This window comes from Clupea harengus, chromosome 3, assembly GCF_900700415.2.
Source record: "Clupea harengus chromosome 3, Ch_v2.0.2, whole genome shotgun sequence".
In the NCBI taxonomy this organism is placed as follows: domain Eukaryota; kingdom Metazoa; phylum Chordata; class Actinopteri; order Clupeiformes; family Clupeidae; genus Clupea; species Clupea harengus.
Genome location: NC_045154.1, coordinates 21559408 through 21574447, shown reverse-complemented (window position 1 = coordinate 21574447; position 15040 = coordinate 21559408). Strand labels below are relative to the sequence as shown.

The window sequence follows — 15040 nt, the reverse complement described above, 5'->3', positions numbered from 1 at the left end:
GGACTTGGGTTTTTGCGATCAGTTTGGCTGTTTCAATCCCCTAAGAAATCCCCATTGAAGGAAAAAAGCAGGAATCACACAATTCAATTTTGTTAACCTAGGTATTTGTTGTGTTTAAACTGCAACAGAGCTGTCCAGGAGAGAGCATGAGGAGGCGAGAGAGAAAACCACATCCTACTATTTGACCCCTTGTAACCTTTCTGTCATTAACACGAACACTTCGACTCTCTTGACCTCCCCCTTGAAAAAGGTGTGGCGGTGAACACTCCACCTGAGCTCCTCTGCTAATCTGGAAGAGAGTGGTTAGAGTCACATAGCCCAATTGGTGGCTTTCTTTTCCCAGGTCAAGGGTCATTGACTATTGATATTTGGGGGGGGGGGGGGGGGGGGAGGAGTAGGCAGACCATGAAGATTCTAGGTTTTGAATGGGGGCAAAGGCAGGGGCTCCTTTGGCTTCTCCTCCCACAATCTGCTATGGTTGTTGCGTCCATCTCCGGTGCGGGGGATTTCTCGGGCGGGGCGGTCACTGGCCCTCGTCCATGCTGACGCCCATGTGTTTCATGACGGTGACGCGGGAGCCGCAGAGCGCCGGTCTGTGCAGGAGCTCGGGCTTGGGCTTGAACTGCTCCACCAGGATCTTCAGGATGTCCTCCATCTTCTGGTTCATCTCCAGCACCTGTGCACAAGGGAGGCAAAACATTATACTGGCTTCCTGTGGCCTGTGAAACAAACAAAGCCCCAGTGGACTTTTTTTTTTTCTTTGGATCTCCACATCTGAAAATGTGAAAAGTGAGCTACACGATAGCTCAGTAAATATGTCATCATGTTTGCGCTTTGTTGTCTCAGCGAGTCCCCAAGTTAAAGAGAATGACAGATTGACGCTGGATAATGACATGTTTCTGTTCAAATCCCCATCCACACGAAGCATTCATTACAGGACAATAACACAGAGAGCCCGTGGAGGCTATAAAGCAGCACACACTTGGAGAGCATGCTTGCTGATAGCACAAACACACCATGTGCACAATAGTGTTTACAGACAGCACAACCATCAGTATGTCTGCGATAAAAATACTCACAGTTCAAAAATAAACACTCGGAGCTTCAACTGAATGCCTCCTGAACTCCTGCGCTATCCCCCAATTGAATCCCTGGGGTTCATCTCTCCTCTGCAGTTGGACAGTTTTCAAGCAAATGTAATAAAAATGTCCTGATTCGATGCCAAGATCGCACTCCAGTAAAAATGAAAAATGGACTAAACAAACACACCCACACACACATATATATACGTATATATATATATATATAAATATAAATATATGTATGTAAATAAACTAAATAAATATATCGCCAGCGGGGTCAAAGGTTCTTGGTTCAAGTTGCCACTTGAACAACACTGGGGTCACCATAGAGGTCTCTCGGGTAATCGTGGGTAAAAAGAGCCAGATGCTTGCCAGGGAGGGGCATTTCACTCAAGCGATGAAAAAGTCTCTCTCGATTCTCAGCCTTTTCTCCTCAGCCCACAGCTGACACAGATCTCTAAGAAGCAGGGAGCCATGAGACGCCGCGAATGCCGGGCTGCTTTGTTTAAATGGGTCTGATTTGTGGCATGTATATTATCATTTACTTATATTACAGTTTGCACGGTATATTCATTGGAGAGGATATACGAGACTCCGAAAGAGCCTTCTTATAACACTACACGAGTGAACTCCCTTTGCCATCAGTCAAATAATTGGCACACAGGCGATACAAACAAAAGAAATAAGTACCAAGTAAAACTAACCAAGACTCAGAGGGAGAGAGTTCACCAAGCACTGCGTTTGACCCCGCGGCTTACCAGAGAGCTGACATAAATATATTTTCACAAAACGCTCACTACCCAGTCTGGGGGAAATGTAAATCTGTATCATAAACATGTCTGTAGTAATCTGAAGTGTTATCAACATTCCAGAGGCATGTTTTTTTGCACGGCTCTGAAAATTCCTGCGTGCGCTCGCACCGAACTGACCCTCGGAGACCCTTGAAAAACAAAACCGGGCAACGCGAGCCCCCCGCGCCCGACTTTTATCACTGCGCGCCCAGCTCCAAAAATACACTCGGCCATTTGTTTTTTTGTTTTTATAATTTTTTTTCCTCCCTCTCCCCATCACCGTCAGCTTGGTCACTGGGCCGTTGAGAGAGTGGGCGCCCAGGGGACGGGCTTTTGGGGGGGGGGAGGGGGGACGAGGCTGTCAGGCTTCTCGGCCTCAGCTTGGGGACAGGACATGTGATACAAGGACAGGTGACTCCTCAGCTGTCTGGGACACATGGCACAGAGAGGGCACACCAGAAGCCCAACCCACAACGCCCACAGCTTCAGCCCAATCGGTTATGCCACAGGGCTGTATACTCAGTGAAGCACAGCGGAGACCAACCGCTGTCAACAGACGAATGAAAACAAGAGTTTAGTATGAAGAGCAGGCATATTTCTCTCTCAACATGGACTGATTTCATTTGAAAATAACTGACCTCTATGGTACATGGTGTCTGAGCAGACGTGACAGGGGCTGTGTGAGGGAGGTGGTGTGGTGAGGTGGAGAGGGGTATTGATAAAGGTCGTCTCCCTGTCCCTCCTGCTCTCCTGGGGGGGAAGCAGGTCAGGTGATATTGATGGCGACGACAACCAGGGGGACGACAACCATGGGTGAGCCAGACAATGGTGGTCGTTCTCAGGACAACACCCTTCCCCCCTCACCCTCCACCTCTGTGAGTCTCCCGGCAAAAACAAGTCCCCTGCCTACAGAATGCTGTCCACTCCCACCCGTTGTTGTGCTGTTTGTGTGAGTCTGTTGACAATGTCAAACAGGTCAACATGTTCCCGGTTTGCGGAAGTCACACCTATGAATCCCAAAACACAGGGGTTGATCAAGGTCAAAAAACACGTAGCAAAAGATGGGTGAAAAGATAAAGAGACCTCCTCATTTCCGTGTCCATTTCATGTGAAGACCAATGTTTTGCATTATTCTGATTAGGTGCACCTGCGTTGTCACTGAGTGGTTATTGAGTCAAGGTTAAACAAGGTTATTGAGTCAAGGTTAAACTGGTAGTCTTAACATACACAACCAGCCAGCGGATATTTCTAACCTGCTGTGTCTCTCTATCTAGCTATCTATCTCTCTCTCTCTCTCTCTCTCTCTCTCTCTCTCTCTCTCTCTCTCTTTGTGTGTGTGAGAAAGAGAGAGTAAAAGAGAGAGGAAATGCCACTTGCCAGCTGTGACACTGAAGTTCTGCTCGTATTTGCCAAACAATATAAGGAGTAGAGGTGATTCCAACGGACAGGTTGCCATGACATTAACATCATAAGGTATTCCATGGGATTCCAAGGTGTTTCCTGTCACATTGTATCACTCATGATGAAACTCTAAATGTGCACTAGCAAATAAAAATGTCAAACACCGTATCATCACTGCAGCAGAGTGTGTGTGTGTGTGTGTGTGTGTGTGTCACCGGGCCAAAGGGAGGCTGACTTGGCGTGCTGTACTGATTGTGACTCTGTCCATTAGTGAGTTGTTACTGATCAGTGATAGTGATAGTGATAGCGATAGTGATTGGGATTGTGACTGGAAAAATAACAGACTTCACTGGTCTTGTGTTTCACACTGCCATCTGTTGGAAGAAGGAAAAGATAGAGATGAGTTTGATGTGAGCTTGTGTCTAGTGTGTGTGTGTGTGTGTGTGTGTGTGTGTGTGTGTGTGTGTGAGAGAGAGAGTGAGAGATAGAGAGAGAGAGAGATAGAAAGATAGAGAAAAAAGGAAGAGAGAGCGGTAATGTGTATGTTTGTGCGATAGAGAAAGAGAGAGAAGGAGAGAAAGACTGGGGTGACATCTTTAGAAACCATAACACAATTCCATGTATGCTTAAGAATAGAATAGACTAGAATGTATGCTTAAGAATAGAATAGAATAGAATGTATGCTTAAGGTGTTAATGCCAAAGTGAAGCTGCTATTGGAGATAGAATGACTGCACAGATCTCCTGCAGATGAACCCTCTATCTGTGTCCAAGCACACCAGTTAATCCAACAACAAGGCTCAGGTGATGGCCAGAAACTCTAGGACATTCACAGAACAAGCACGTGCAGTACATTTCATGCGCCCTGTCCTAAGTAAACCTAGACGTTTCCCTGAATAGACACCAGATGAATGAAACCACAGTACTTTCAGTCTTTCTCTCTCTCGCTCTCTCTCTCTCTCTCTCTCTCTCTCTTTCTCTCTCTTACACACACGCTCTTTCTTTCTTTCATTCTTGTTTTCTCTCTCTGTCACGTTTGCCATGACAAGTTGCCTCCCAGAAAAGACAAACTACCAGCTAGCGGGATGTCTTGGCAGTGGCTCACGGTAAACTATATGAAAAAAACCAAATTGGAAACGGTAGCTCACCATCGCACTGTAACAATAGAGTTGGAGGGCGCATGAGGGTAAAGTGTGACAGTCTTATGAAAAGCGATGGGATCTGTGATGCAGATGGCTGCGTGGTGTCCTGCTCTGACCTGCTCAAGCACACACTCATACTGTATGCAATCACATGCATGTACACAATTACGCACACACACACACACACACACCACACATGCTGCATACGTACACGCACTATGTACACTCTTTTGCACTAACTCATACTGTATAAACGCACATACACACACTCTTGCATGTGCACTTTTGTGCAAACACACACAGTCACAAACACACAGGGTTGATTCCAGGGGCTGAGCGCTGACCCTGTCAGTGAGGTTTCCTGTCTCTGTGAACAACAACACAGGGTCAGGTCAGGTGAGCGCTGGGGCTCAGCGTCTGCTCTGCCTCTGGCCCTCACTGCCTCTACATTGTGTGCCATTTCCCTCCCTCGCTCTCTCTCCCTCCCTCGCTCTCTCTCTCTTTCCCTCCCTCGCTCTCTCTCTCTCTCTCCCTCCCTCTCATTCTCGCTCTCCCTCTATCTCTCTCTGTCTCCCTCTATCTTGCTTTTTTCAGAAAATCATAGAGGGGTAGAGAGAGGGAGGGAGGGGCTAAAGGAAAAAAAGATTGTGTGAGAGAGGGAACAACAAGACATAGAGAAAAAGATAGAGAAAAACTGAGTGTGTAGAAGGAGAGAGAGAGATTTCAACTTCTAAGATCTCCCTGGCTGAACAATAGAAATGGGAGAAGTGGCCCACCCTTAGAACAAAATAAAGATGACAGAGGGAGGGAGAGAGGGGGGGGGAGAGGGAGGGAGGGAAAAAGAGTGGAAAGGTGGTTTTGTTCCACGATTCTTTCAGCACAATGGATAATGTAAAGCTCACTCCAGGTGGCTCTGAGTGCCCACCAACAGAATAACACGAAGGGAGTGGTGAATTTTGTTATTCTTTCTCTCTCTCTCTCTCTCTCTCTGTTTGTCTTTATGTCTCTCTCACAAACACCCACACACTCACAGGCGACTGGAAGTCTTAAGATAAAGCCGTCTCTCTGGACGAACAGCTGGAGAGAGAGAGAGAGAGAGAGAGAGAGAGAGAGAGAGAAAAAGAGAGAGAGAGAGAGAGAGAGAGAGAGAGAGAGGGAGATAACGTTGGAGTGGAGGTGAGCGGACAGGAGCAGCCTTGTGGCTTCTCTTCAACTGGAACACGGGACCGCGGCATCTGAGGACCCGAGGCGGGCGGCCGGACAGCCGGCACACACTTCAAAGGCCAATTTCACTTCAACAGCTCGCTATTATTCTTGGAACAGAGTCACTGTCTCCTCTTTCCCTCTCTCCAAATGAGTCCCGCCTGTGCGCTGTCTGCGGATGGATGCCTGGGTTGTGATGAACACACCGGGCACACAGGCAAGGGGCTGAACCCACCCCAAATGTGTTTATCACAAGAGGAGAAGAGTATTAGTCAGGGTGGGATGTGCACGGGCTGTGTTTTTTAACAGCATCGGGCTCCTCGGGGTTATCTGAGGTAGCGTGGAGTCAGTTGGGAGCCGCTGGGAGCCTCTGGGCCGAGCCCAAATTTGAGGTCATGTCTGTTATTGATGTAGGCCCAAGCTGGAGGGCTGTGTGTCAAACTGAGTTTAATGCAAACCCGGGGCTCGAGGGTTGCTTGGAGCCCGAACCGAACCGGAGCCAGAGGCTGGCTTTTGGGGGCAAGCTTGTTTTGAAATTTAGCGGGTCCACTTGCGTGTGTGTGTGTGTGTGACCAGCTACAGGCTGGGTGAGGGCTGGTGTGTGTTACCATGTGTAATTACCATGCGTGTTAGCAATGTCAGAGGATAGAGCGGAGAGAGAAAGAGAAAACAAGGAGAAAAAAAACAAGCGAGGATCCTGAATCAATGTGCCTGGGCAGCTTGAGTTGTGTCTGGCTACAGCCAACTGGAAGAGGAGCAGAGTGTGTGAGTGTGTGTGTGTGTGTGTGTGTGTGTGTGTGCGGAGCAGGGCTCAGGTTCGCCGAGTTGCCCTTTTGCCAAGATGAATGGATTCAGTTTAACATTGGCAGATACAATATGTTCTTTGTATTTGAAAAAAAAAAAAACGAGAAGAGAAAGGAGGGTGGAGGGAGAGTGAGGTGGGGTTGAGGGATTTGGCCAGTGGATGAGGAGGAGGTTGCTGGCAGTGGTGGTGGTGTGGGGGGCTGGGGCTGGTATGTTTTAAAGAACAGGAAACCAAGCAAGAGCACCTGATGCACATGATAAGTATCGAGGCCTGTGCCACGTGCCATTAAACTGTAGCCAAAGCCTTTCCGGGGAGGGTGTGTGTGTGTATGTGTGTGCAGGGGTGGGGTGGTGAGAGTGGTGGGGTGGGGTTGGGCAGGGGGCTGGGTGGAGGGGGTGTGACTGGGCCAGGGCTAATCTCTTTCTGAGGGGGGCACGCGCTCAAAGCGGCTTTTGTTTCAGAGCAGCTCCTGAGAGAAGGAACAATCCCCCGGTGCTACAAACTTCCCTTTTTACATGTCTCTCTCTCTCTCTCGCTCTCCTCCTTGCTCTTGCTATTGTGCTCTGGAGCCTTAGCCTTAAGGTCCCCGGGTCTGGCTCATGAGATTTGGGGCGTTGGGTGAGTGAGTTGATTGCCCAGTCTGTGTGTGCCACGCTCAGGGAAGAACATGCGTGAGCGTGGTGTGTGGGCATACGTGGGAAACACTGATGCTTTTCACATAGGGAGGGAGGCCCCATAAATAATAAAAAAGAGACCGTCCCAGACAGGCTTTGATGTCAAGGCAAGCCACCCCCCCCTTATTTCATGCCAGCCAATAAAAAAACAAATCATGAAAAATGACACCGCTAAAAGTAGCGCCTTGACAAGACAAACAGTCTTCAGCTTGGGATAAATCTTGTGATAAATAAGCCGTGCAAGAGACGCCTGTAATCTCGTCCACGGGGAGTTTGCGGAGCCTCCTTTAGTCTGCCGAAGAGTAACAGCATTAGCAGCAGGTGGTGAATCATCTCTTGTGAGGGGACAAGGGTCCCCCGTCAAAGCATAAAACAGAATCCTCAAAAGACTTCCATAACTGGTCATGAACTGACATAATTTAGAGCAGTGCGTCCTTTGTTGGCATTAAAGCGACCGCGACGATGTGTGTGTGTGTGTGTGTGTGTGTGTGTGTGTGTGTGTGTGTGTGCGTGTGTGACTCAGTGGCGCTGGGCGTCTGGTCACAGCTCTTGGTCTTTGGTGGCATGGTGGCTGCAGGCCGCATCAGTTTCATCGACACTGCATCTTTTTTTTATTTTGCGAGGGCTCCGTAAACATTCAGCCAGTTGCCATTGTGGACATGTGTGCAGGGAGACAGCTGGGAGCCCCTCCTCTTTTTACTGGTCCCCTGTGGTGGCCAAGTGAACAGGGGTGGCAACAAGCCCCCCTTTCACTCACGCAGACACTCCCTTACACATAAGCGCTAACACACACACACACACACACAAACACACACACACACACCCACACGCACACAGACTCACCCACACTCAGACATGCCTTAGTTAAACAATATGACGATCTGTATGTTTGTTTACGGCCTGTCAGCAATTTTGCAATGTCAAATTTCTACGAATAAAAACAACAACATAATTTCATATGTACTTGTTTCATTTGAACTAGGTGTCTGGGCTGCAGTAAATCCCCTGGGATTCTTAAGGAGTGAAATAACATGTAATATGTAATATTAATATGTAATATGTAATATTAATATGTAACGCACTGGAGCAGCCCAAGGTGGACTTTGTGTTTACACTACACAGCATGACTTCATCTGCGATGACATCATGATAATTGGGGGAAAGGCCTTGAGCGCTGGCAGGAGTGCGTGCAGGTTAACGAGGTGTTATAACTTTAGGCGGGCTTTATCTCAAAAGAATCTAGGCTATGGCGAGGGAGAGCGATTTGCGTCACTAGACAAATGTGCGAAACATTGCTTCCCCTTCTTGCTGCTGCTGTTGCGCTGCCCCTTATGCGTCCATAGCCTTGAGTCACCTTTGAGTCAGCCAGCAAAAAAAAATTAAATGAAAATGGAAATATGCCTTCAGACAGTGTGCTTCAATGACTCAGGCACCCTTGACACACATGCACACCCACACACACACAATGTCGTACAACTGGCTACATTTTTGGACTGACCAGTGAATGCCTGAACAGACACACCCATACCCAACCCCACACACGTCGAGCCCACAGGTGTCATATAAACGTGACAGGAGTGGAACAAATGGGTCCGCCTGTGATGCCGTGAGCCGTGAGGCCACACTGAGTAGCCCAGAGAGCCGGCAGACCAGTTAGCCCAACAAGGGCTTTACCGAGCAGCTGCTCACACTTATAAACACCGTCCCCAGGCGGGGCCGTGCCGACTGCGATGGGCTTATCATACCCGCAAGCTCTGAGACACTGCCGAGGGCACCGATGAACGTGAACAAGAACAAGAGCAACCTAGTGACCTAGATGCTCGAGCGAATCCCGTAAACGAGGGAGAAAGGAGAGCAGCGGTGCGGAGGGCTAAGGTCAGCACCGCAGTCGTTCCTTGGTATCGCTGCTGCTACTCACTGCTCTATACAGTCAGACTTTAGGAGCGAAGAACAACCCAAAGGTTTTGGAGATTCCTGACGAGGGGCCCCATTATCTGGTGCTTGGGGACTGATGATAACCCCTCTAGCCCTGAGGCCCCAGACCTCAATGTGTGTGTGTGTGGAAGGGGGGCGTCTGTGCGCTGGGACAAGACCTGGCGGCCGCGTTCCTATCAGCTGTCTGCCCGATTATCTCTGGCATTCCAAGAGTGGCGAAGGGTGGCGAGTGCCTGTGCGCCGCCACCTCCTCCTCCTCCTCCTCCTCTTCCTCCTCCACTCTGTCGCCCTACCCCACCCCACCCCACCCCACCCCACGTCCTGCATCCAAGGCACAGCAGATGGCGGCGCGGTATGGAGCGTTAAATCCACTAACACCGCCCCCCCCTTCATGCTACACGGCTCCACGGCGCTCAGCTGTCTGGGAGAAAGAGAGAAGTGAGAGATGCTCAGGGGCCGTGAACGCCTACTTTCCAAATATAGGAACTCCACATGCTGACGCAGCGGCTTTCTTGTTTATTGTTGCCGAGAGCGCCTCTTGGAAACTGTGAAGTGTTATTCTGCGGGTGTTAAGACACAGGGAATTTTGAACTCTAAAACATACAAGGATTCAACAAAATCTGTGCTGACTGCTGACTTTTTTTTCTTTACCAACACAGATTTCTCAGGTGTGCAGTTGCCGAATCCACTTCTGGCATTCCCCTTCCCGAGGCCGCCGCAGGCAAGACAAACAGGAAGAACATTTCTTAATCACACGATCAGAAACATGTTTTCGACTACAGATGCCCAACCCATACATTACCATTTACAGGAAACAGCTGCCACAGTGAATTCCCCCTCTCTTCCCTGCCCAGACGCCTCAGCGCCCATCACTCCACACCCCACCGCTGTGTTTGGGCACGGGCCATTGCCCCTTGTCAAGCTGTGTAAGAGGGCACATGGGCACCGGCTCAGGTAGGCTAACGTTACACTGGGGCTGAGATAACAGCCGGGATAAGATAAATTAAAACACATTCGAGCACGCAGACGTGATATGAGGGTATGTCCAAACAGGCATTCGTAGCCAAAGAGATGGAATGCAAAACAACATTGCGATGGACTACAATTAGTTTATTCTAGTCTTCTCAGTAAGACAGCTGTTATGTCTGACATAAATTTACACACTTGAAATTGTGTGAAAGTCATGAAATTTCCCCTCGTATGCATTACACACGGTGTCAAGCACAACTCTTTGAACTCTTTCACCCTGTAGACAAACTGTGTTTATGAACTTGTGGAAGATGAGCACATGGATACGTGTGATGTATTTCTGTCCCAAGGTGTCGTTTCTCATCCCACACGTGTCCACAGCTCTCTCTGATGCGCCGGCCAGACGGGTGTGCTGCAGGGCGCGGTGTGGTGTGTGTGGTTGAGGGTGTGTGTGTGTGCCACACAGCAGGAGCAGCCCAGATCCTCTGCTACCTGTGCCCTCCTGCCAGAACTGGAGCTGGAGCAGAGGAGCCACGTCACCCAGAGAGAGAGAGAGAGAGAGAGAGAGAGAGAGAGACAGAGAGAGAGACAGAGAGAGAGAGAGAGAGAGAGAGAGAGAGAGACAGAGAGAGAGAGTGAGAGAGAGAGAGGGAGAGAGAGAGAGAAAAGGCAGGTAGGTGGTGGTGGTAGGGGGGGTGTCTCCTCTGTTGGGTCCATGAACCGCGGTGCTGAAGTGCGGGGATCTGGCCTGGTAATTTTAGCACAGTGGGGTAAACAGGGGTGGCCACAGGGGTACCCATCAAACGCTGCCCCACCTCCACCCCACCCCACCCCACCAGCACTGTCCACAGGCTGCTGAAAGGAAGCAGTGAAAGCAGCTCTGAGTCCTCATTTAGTGTGCCACTGTTTACTCAGAGGGTGGAAATACAACCCCTCAGGAAATTACTGCAGGTACTCCTCTCTTTTTTTATTTCTTTGACTTTCTTTCCTTTTTTATTTCTTTCACCCATCCCCACCCACCCACACACCCACACACACACACACACACACACGCACCATGAGAGGGCCTATTTTTAGGCACTGTGTGGGCATGGTTTGCCACCGCCATCGTTTGCTTCCTGCCTTCACAGACGCTTCTGCTGTCAGGAGGTTGCAATGGCTGAAGTGTGAGTTCAAAATCCTTTGGGGTTTTCCCCGTGTGCCTAGAACAATGCGAAAAACCCTTCACTTCCTTGTTTTTCCTACAAATGAATCATTATTCCAGGTAAGGTAAGGCAAGGCACACATACACACACACAAAGTTCACAATGCAGAATGTAGAAGAGAAGACACTGAGCCTCTGTCACGCTCGGCCTGAGGGGGAATATGAAGTCGAGTGGAGAGGCTCAGTTCAGGTCAGCTCTTTTTAAGCCCCTGTGCACAGGCTCAAAGCAGCCCTCCGCCAAAGCAGACCCTCAAGAGAGGCATCGGGGCGCCTAGGCCCCAGGCGCCTTAGTTTTGAACTCTTCCAAGCCAGGCAGGGACTACCTCTCTCTCTCTCTCTCTCTCTCTCCCTCTCTCAGGCTGCTTTAGAGGGCTCCTTGGTTTTGAACTCATCCAAGCCAGGCAGGGACTACCTCTATCTCTCTCTCTCCCTTTCTCCCTCTTTCTCTCCCTCTCTGGGCCTGCTTTGGAGGGCTCCTGGGGAGCGGCCCAGCACCATAGGTCAGAAAGCACATTGATTTCACATGACGAGTCTCCCCGCTGTGATAGCCCCGCAAACACTCCCTTCATTCGCCTGGAACAGTGGACTCCATTCATGAGCGCAGATTACATTGTCAGGTGGCTGAATGCTGAATGAGTTGCACAAATTAGGATGAACTTGCCGTTTTTGTGTGTATGAGTGTGTATGTTTGTGTGTGTGCGTTTTGTGTGTGTGTGTGTGTGTGTGTGTGTATGAATGTGGGCCAGGCACACACATTCAGAAACCAGAGATAAAGGAGAGCTTTCTAAGGGACCCCAGGGGATAGATGTCCACAGCTCTGTTTGTTCATGCGTGTCATATCCTGCTGACTGCAAAGCATCTTCATATTCCCCCCCCCTTAGTCTTTTACTTGCTAAATGCCGCCATGTTGTCTAGTTAAACACACAACAACTAATGCATCGTTTATGAAACCGTTATAGTCGAGCAGCATTGTGTGATCAAATGAACGGTGCGGTGTTATATGAAATAGAAAGTAACAGGTCAGAGAGAGGCCAGAGGCAGCCTCTTAATGCTGTGTGGCCCAGCCTGCTGCTGAAGCGACGTTTAAATGTGTTCACATGATGAGGGGCTGGCCAGAGTGGGGGTGTGATGTTTTGTCACCAGTGTGTGTGTGTGTGTGTGTGTGTGTGTGTGTGTGTGTGTGTGTGTGTGTGTGTAAGGGGGAGGTTGACTGGGGAAACTGTGTGGACATATTTCCTCTGTGAGAGAATGTAGAGATGACTAAGAATTCTGAATGCCCTTTGAAGACAGAGGAGGAATTGACACAGACAGCCTCTGCTTGATACGTCTACACACACACACACACACACACACACACACACACACACACACACACACACACACACACAAGCACACACAAACACACACACACTCACTCGCATATTCACAGACACAGACATAAATAAATAATAAACATATGCCCACCCACACACACAAAGTACACATGGCCACTTACACATGTAGAAACCACACATACACGCACACACACACGTACACTCATACCACACTCTCACACATACACACAAACACACAGACACACACACACACACACACACACACACACACACACATACCACACTCTCACACATACACACAAACACACACACACACACACACACACCCACACACACACACACACACACACACACACACACATACCACACTCTCACACATACACACAAACACACAGACACACACACACACACACCCACACACAAACAAACACACACACACACACACATAACATACCCATACCACACTCTCACACACACACACACACACACACACACACACACACACACACACACACACACACACACACACACACACACAACACAGACCCACTGTCTGGTGACACTCTCCTAATGGCCACTGAGGTTTATTGTCAAAACACAAAAGTGCACTCTTTAATGATTTAGGAGGGAAAAAAAGGGTTTGGAGCCTCAGTGGGGCTAACCCTGCAGCGATGACCCCACACCACAGGAGAAGGGGCACGCATCCGGCCTCTCCACCGGCCCAGCCAAACTCCCCGCGCGTCACAGAGACGCCACCACAACAGCCCCTCTCCACACTGTCACCCGCCCCTCCCCCCGCTCAGCTCCGTGACAGCTTAAACAAAAAGACAGCCAGAGAAAATAAACGCTAATTCCTAAAACGGAATTAAGAAGCAAATAATTCACAAAAAAAGGGGACAAATGAAACAAACGGTGCCAATGTGTGGACCCTGCTTCGAGAGGATAGTCGGGGTTTGTGTTCAGCGGAACGGCTTTGGCTTTTTGACTTCGTATCTTAAGGGAGGTCTGGGTCTGTTTAAGCACTCAGTTCAAAATGAGGAGAGACAAGAGATAACAAAGAGGCGCGGTCCTAATGCACTCAGGCCACCGCCGTAACTCTCCCCAATGAGACGAGATGTCAAGGCTAACGTATGCGGCGCACGGCTAATTGGTCGCCCACCAACTGGGAGAGGATGTCCGCTTTTCTGACGACGACACTGGAGACATTATTTTTAAGCTTGGAACCGCAGTTATACAAACAAAAAAGACGACTAAAAATGGCCATTTATTCTGGGTCGTCTGAGAGTAAAGAAAGAAAGAAAGAAAGAAAAAAAAAAAAAATCAAAACAACTGGGAGCCTGCTGTAAACACAGCGGCAGACGTCACCACCGGAGCCTTCACGCGGCAAACAAACAGCCACATGGGCACACAAGATTCACAGGTCCAGAAAAAGCATAACCCAAACAGAAAACAAACAGCGCGGCCCGCCTGACCTTCTCACCCCGCGCTCCGTCTGAACACGCAGAGTGGGGTGGGATGGTGCGGTGGGGGACTTTCTGGCCTCGGAGCTACCAGGAAGCACCCAGCAGGGAGATGGACTGAAGTGCATTATGGGCCGAGAGCAGGAGCCAGCAAACAGCGAAGTTACAGTTACAGACCCACGTGGAGCTTATTTTACGCACTCAGAAGTTATATCTGAGTCATTTATAAAACCACTATCCATCATATTAAAAAAGGCATATTTTGTGTATGTCTCGCAACATCTGTGAAATTGACAAATTTTGATGGGAGCCATAAAGCAGTAACATTCTTTCTGGGCGAATGCAAGATAATGTATGCCAATAATGAATGTTCAAGAATTTGAGTCTTTAGTAACCGAATTTCAGAGGATGTGTGTTTGTCATTAAGGTAAAACATAGCCACAACTACAACTACACAACCCGTTCCTTTCTTAAAATGTTCACCAGCTACAACCTGGCACTTTACAGTGGCCTAATGGAAACCTTTCAGGCATCCAAACAAGAGGCAGAGATTGAACATAAAAAACCCACAAGGTCTGTCCTTTCTCCTTCTCTCTCAGGTTTATGTGCTGTGGTTGCTGCGAGTGCCCCAGGCCAATTGGCAATTGAATGTCTTCCATGGGAAGAAAAAAAAAAAGATGCAAAGACAAAAAAAAAAAATAGAAACATCCCTGTTTATTAAGGGTCTTTTTCTTCGAAGGGGGGTTTCCACAGGCCCATAAACATCAGTAATCTAATTAGATGGCTGCGCCACGGCAGGCTGGAGCCGCGCATGCAGAGAGGGCTGCGCCATGCGCCGCATCCACCAGGCAACCTCCAGCCAGCCTGTCTGCTAGCAAGGGCAGGGTGGCCAGACACTAACCCCCCCCCCACCTCTTACTCCCTCTCCCAGGGGACCCCTCTTACACCCCTCTGCTCCTCCAGCACCTCCTCGTCCAGCGCTGAGGTAGCCTCTCTCTCCCCTGAGCTCTGCCTTGCTCTTCTAATCAGTGGACTTATGGG

At 49.2% G+C, this 15040-nt stretch overlaps 1 protein-coding gene across 3 annotated transcripts in view; it reads right to left on the bottom strand.

The window, feature by feature from the left end:
* Positions 1–382: 382 nt before the first annotated feature.
* Positions 383–15040, bottom strand: part of kcnq1.2 (potassium voltage-gated channel, KQT-like subfamily, member 1.2) — a 140628-nt gene continuing 125970 nt past the window's right edge. For all 3 annotated transcript variants that reach the window (XM_031564929.2, XM_031564932.2, XM_012842427.3), the window contains one exon: positions 383–676. In XM_031564929.2, coding sequence (XP_031420789.1) covers positions 524–676 — 153 coding nt within the window. In that variant the 3' untranslated portion in view covers positions 383–523. The remainder of the gene's footprint in view (positions 677–15040) is intronic.